Below are 6000 nucleotides of genomic sequence, written 5' to 3' on the forward strand. Positions count from 1 at the left end.
AAAAAATACCTGCAGTAATTTCTAGTTGATGACAGCCACTTTCAGCATGTGGCATTGTTTCAACCCTCCAGTTCTGTTTGTCAGCTGCAACACACAAACCTTTTTATTCATGTCTGATTGACCCACACAGCAATAATGTGATTACAGGGCAGGTGGGCCCCAGGATCACCCATCGCCCTTACTTATTGGATTGAGCCAAGTGGGTTGTATATCATCTATTGTTCCTGAGTGGAGGCATTGACTGGCAATTCACAAAATTTAATTTATAACTCGGCGTATGATGAATCTTGGCCCCTGTTCCACAGTTAATGGCCTCTTGTTTGTTCCGCGTATCGGCTATATTCCCTCACACTGCCAATTCGGCGAAGTGTTGTTGTTTGCTGGCATGTAGAGCACCGCGGTAAACAGCAGCCGGAGAAAGGCCTGCTCACTTATTGATCGAACGGTTCAGAGAGAATGTCGAGCCTCACCCTGAGCTCTACGGAACATGTTCAGCTGCAGGTACAAGGAAATACCTCTGCGAGAAGAGAGAGGGGGCCAGGAGAGCGGGCTGTAGGTGAATAGAGGCAGAAAGCAGCAGTAAATTGACTTGCTCCACTGAAATAGCATTTCACAGACGTAGTTCCTTCTTAGCGAGTGCTAATTGCTCAGATCTGTGGACAGGAACAAAGAGAGAACAGCGTGGTGGTGCAGAGAGTGACATTTACTTTTTCCACGCTGGAGCTGATGGTGGGTTGCATAATAATACAGCAGCCGTCTTTAAATCACAGGTGGTCAGTTTTAAAAAGCCAACGTTAAATGACAGTCATTTGCTGTACACGTGCTGCAGCTGAGTGAGAAGTCTTAGTTCTTCTGAGCAATAAATTGGAGGAGTTTTGTTCAAACACCTTCCCCGCAGTGACCGCCCGTCCATAAATATGTGGCAATCAAACATGTGCCATGTATGGCTGTGAAGACTTGCATCGAACCAGCCTCCAGACCACAGCAACAAGTGAACATCTGCTTCTTCTATTGAGCACCAGTTGAACCACAGGACATGAGTTGGGTCAGGACAACCTCAGCGACAAACGCAGGTCGGCAGATCTTTCATAAGAAGTGGAATTTACATGAGAGCCTCAGAAAATGAAAGATTCTTCCTCCAGTCCAGCCGCGTGTATCTTAGATAACAGCATGCGGGTTACCACCATGAATAACGGCATGGTATTTGTACACAAAATAATTATTTGTTATCCTTAAGAACATGGTACACATGTATCTTGTCCTTTAGTAGAATTTGAAGTCACAAAGTGTATGGAACTGTCCTTTGATGATGTTGTGGCAAAATGACGAGAAGAGACGGCGAATTGAAGTTGCAACCCAGCGGGAAGTGTTTTAATAAGAACAAGCCAACATACAACAAGTTCAGCAAATCCAATGCATTACTTTTCACCAGGGCCTGCAAGGCCTTCTCTGCTGGCCTAAACAGAATCACAAAGCTATATCTATTTTATAATTTAATAATTTTTCTTAAATACACTACATGTATTATAATTTGTAAAAATATTTTTCCCATTATCTTATTTTCTCATTGCACAGCTCCTGTCTTCCTTAGTTGCTCTGCTTCCAGTGCAGCTTGTTTTAAGTAGAGCTTTCATCCAATCGGATTTCACCTCTGTGTCTCTAGGTAAGAACAGAGGCAGAGGCCTGCAGACTCTTAAGTGCATCCATGTGCAGTTTAAGTGAATGGGGACGATATTGTTGATTGTCATAGTGTTCAACCAATCAGATCTTTAGTTTGACATGTTGGGCGTATTCTTTGACGTGTCGGCGCCTGCGAGCCGGCCTATAATGACGTCAGCATTACCAGTGTCCATGTGTACGCGAGGTGCAGTGTGCTGTGATTGGTCAGTGGGCGAGCACGTGACTATCGTGAAACGAAACTTAACAGCAGAGGCTTAGTCGGGTAGTGAATCACATCACGTGATGCAGCTCAGCCAATCAAATATGGGCATTCTGACTGAGTGAGATGTACCACACACCATGACACAGGGGACTGAGACGAGGAAAGAGATTGCAGAGCAGTACGTACAATGCTCAAGTTGTGAAAGTAAAATCATAAGATGATCTCTTTGGGCCGCGACTTGTCATTAAGGAATGATGTTGGGTCCCACAGCCAGACCAGCTGAGAACCACTGTCCTCCATGAGCGCAGAAAACATTGTTTTCCCGAATATAAGCTTCTGCATTTTCCAGATGCTCTAGTACTAATCAAATGTATTGTAAGTCTCGTACCGAAATGTACGTACGTAGATTTAATATGTACATAGTTACAGCCTTAGAAACTAATAATAACTGTGGCGCCATGATGTGGTTATAAGGAGGTATTTCAGCTGCAGGACAACAGTGAAGGCCTAGGTATAAAATGCACGGCCCGCCACTGCTTTTCACAGCTTACTTTTATAGTCAAACTTCACCCCCCTTAAGTCACTTTCCACCAATCAAACCAGTCTGTTGAACCACAAACAGAGCATATCTGGTCTCTTCACTATGTCGTGCTCTCATGACTTTGTTTGGATCAAGATAACCTTTTGTCAGAACACAACCCTTTGGCAGAACACACGATTCGTGTACGGGAAATGTTTGGATACAAATAGGAGTGATTTATTCCAATTTGTCTGGTGCGCCCTAATCACTTCCTAACGAATGGACTAAACAATAACAATAACAAGTATTGCTTGACCTCGCCATAGCGGCGTTGCATCATTAGATAAGTTAAAAAAGGGTATTTTCCCAAAATGTCAGGACTCAAACCACACATTCCTGATGAAGCTGATCTTTTGAGTGTTAAAAACATAATAAATTACATCTAAAGATGCTTTTTTTTTTACTTAATCATTAAATAAGTGCTTAATTAGTTTTGAATACTTAATGTTTTAAAGAAAAGTACAACTTGAAATCAAGATCAAGTAAAAAAAAAAAAAAAAAAAAACAGAAGTAGGAAGAACAGAGTTTGTCACAGAGTTTATGAACTCTAAAGTTTTGTTACCGGACCAAAACAAAAATATATTTCCACACATTCAGGACAGATTTTCCATCTCTTAAACTTGCAGCTATCACAAACTAATAAAAAACACCAAGTTTTCTTGAGTGTGGTTTCCCACAATACTAAAGAGCTGATAGTGCTCAGATCCTTTAAAGACCCCGAGGCCGCATGTTGAGGCACAATGGATAATAGGACATCAGTTCCCGTCACTCTGGGCCAGTTATTGTCAGTAGCAATCCATAATTGATTTCCAATGACCAGAGTGACAAAATTACTGCCATGCTAATGCATCTGAAGCAGTAGTAAATTTACTTTCCATCAAGCTGCCTCTGGACTTGGCTAACGCAAAGAACAACTTCTTTCTACTCTCAACAGAGCGGAAATCTGATTGTATCAAATAATGAGAGATAAATAAAGCTTTGCGAGACAGATACTCTCGAATACTTTGCTGTTGTACTTTGGTGAGACGTCATCATTACCTCTTGCTAAACACAACTGGACAAACACCGCTGAGAACAAACTCTCCTCGTGGTATGAAAACAGACAACACATGAGGAGAAATAAACAAATGCAGAAAAGCACTTGTTCTGAGTCAAAGCAATGGAGAGCAACTTTATTGCACAACCTTAAATGAGACTTCTTCGTCCACTGTTTCTATATCACTCAATCGGAAAACTTCACAAATGATTGTAGAGTGATTTCTATGATCACTGCATTTTAACACCTGGACTTGATTAACTCAATTGGACAAAACCCCAAAATATAAGCAGTTATCCAGATCACATATGAAGCCATTGGCAAACTCTGCCATTGAGACCCTCGTAAACAAATGCAATGCCAGCCAAAGACTGATAACATGAACACAAGCAGACAAAATCAAGATTTGCAAACCACCAATATCGAGGCATCTGATGAACTCATGCTGATTCAAAGGCGCATGCAAAGCAGGTGGCCCATCATACTCACATCTCTGTCACGTTCTCGCTCTCCTGCGGGGCCAGTGCCGGGACGCTGGCGATGCCATTGGGCTCCAGGCACTGCAGCATGGCAAAAGAGCACCGGCAAGCCGCCGGGCAGCCTCCCAAGGCGGGTGCCGGCGCCAGGCTGAGCAGGGCGAGCACCAGGGGCAAGAGAAGTGCCGGGGCCCGCGGTGCCAGAGCCATGCTCAAAGGAGGATCTTCTCAGCACCAGCGGGAGAGGCTTGGCTGCTGGCAGTTGGGAGTTAGTGTCTGTGTGCTTCACCTAATGAAGAGTCAGCGAAGAGAGGTGAGGAGCTTTCACACACTGTGGCTCTTCGCGTGGCTCTCTGGCAGGGGTTGAGATCTCCAGCTGGTCAGGGTCTGGTGCTGAGCCACAGCTGTACTGAGCAGCAGGAGGGGCAAGCAGGCAGGCAGGCAAGGGGCCTCTGGGGACACGGTGGTAGTGGGCTGCAGCCTCTCGCTTTCTCCCTCTCTCCTCCTCTCCTCCACGATGAAGGGAGGGGTGAGATAACATGGGCCAGAGTCACCAGACACCTCTGAAAAGCGAGAGGGGGGGAAGAGGGAGGGGTTGGGGGGATGAAGGGTGTGTGTTGATGGTGAGAGAAAGAGATGGGATATGGGTGATGGAGATCTCATCTGCCTCCCCTACCCCCCTCCCCCTCCCAGGGTGAGAGGTGTCCTTCCAGTAGCTCGAGGCTCAAGCAGAGCTAAGAAGTCAGGGCTCTTGGGGGCCTGGATGCATGCAGCAGCGCTCTCGCACTAGCACTGTAGCAACATCCTGCCGTACGGATGGGTGGATCTCTCTGTTCTTGGAGAATCGATTGTTTGGAAGGTTCGTGATTGTTGAGACTTAGGAGGTCAGAGATGAAGTTAATGGCTGTAGCAAAGTGGGGAGGGTTGGGGAGACAGGCTATCTGCAATAAGCAGCAACAATTTTCAACAGCGTGAACTCTGAAGTTTGTTACTTTACATCACAGGAACATACAGTGTTGTTAGCCTTGCAAGGCTTGCTCACAGTTTGCATTTTGCTCAGTGTGATAGGGAACGCACTTTCACTAATTTCAAGTGGTGTGTACAACTGCTGACTCTCTGTGGAACATCAGCATTATCTCTTGCTACACATGACTTGGACAAACACCGTGAGGATTTTCAAGGAGAAAAAACTACTGTGGATTTTAGACCTAAATGTTCCACTGAAAACTTTAGGTGACCAGACCATGCTTGAGGCTAGCAGCTTGAGGCTACATCAGCCGCTACAAGCATAACACACCTAAATCTCAGATTGAACCGTCAGTGATCAAGTTGCATTGTGGGTAATGCAGGCTTTGACAAGGAAGAAGAATGTGAAGATTAAAAGACATTGATTTGTACACTTTTGATTTAAAGCTATCCATCATGAATCCGACAATGTTATAGAAGTTGTAATGCTTCATCGGTGGAGTAGCTCTTTGAAAGTCACAGTGATCTTGTTTCCACTCACACATTTTTATGCACATTTTGAAGTTTCGCATTACGAAAGCTGTATGGAATTAGCAAAAATGTTTTTACGCTCGCTTGGGGTGTTTTTTGTCGAAAAAGAGTCGCTAAATAGGGTGTGGAAACACCTTTGCTGAATAAGTTCTGACGTAGCGAACATTTAACTCGTATGACTGATCAGCTGGTTCTGCTGTCTGCGTCTTCTTGGATATTTTTTCCCATAAGGTGACAATGCTTGTCTTCATCTACAGACGGCATGAAACATGGCTAATAACATGAGAGAACCAATAAAAGTTGCCCAATTGAACAATTCCCGAAGACCTCTCTCCATTCTTCTACTGTACACGGGTTAGATGGCCAAGGCATTTTGTTTTGTGTCCAGTTCTCTACGTATACTTTTCTTCTGTTTACTGGCGGGCAGCCATGCGTAGCCTTGAGTGCCTTTTGACAAAACTACACTGTAGTCTAGTTTATAGAACCTGTCAATTGACAAATAAAGAGATTAATACCGTGTTGGTTGCTC

The 6000-nt window shown here is 44.4% G+C and overlaps 1 protein-coding gene across 2 annotated transcripts in view; it reads right to left on the reverse strand.

Moving 5' to 3' along the window:
- ntrk1 (neurotrophic tyrosine kinase, receptor, type 1) overlaps window positions 1–4184 on the reverse strand; it is a 28897-nt gene extending 24713 nt beyond the window's left edge. For both annotated transcript variants that reach the window (XM_076106654.1, XM_076106655.1), the window contains exon 1: window positions 3988–4184. In XM_076106654.1, coding sequence (XP_075962769.1) covers window positions 3988–4184 — 197 coding nt within the window. The remainder of the gene's footprint in view (window positions 1–3987) is intronic.
- Window positions 4185–6000: the final 1816 nt, after the last annotated feature.

This window comes from Anarhichas minor, unplaced genomic scaffold (assembly GCF_050575085.1).
Source record: "Anarhichas minor isolate MPS153535 unplaced genomic scaffold, ASM5057508v1 ptg000035l, whole genome shotgun sequence".
NCBI lineage: Eukaryota > Metazoa > Chordata > Actinopteri > Perciformes > Anarhichadidae > Anarhichas > Anarhichas minor.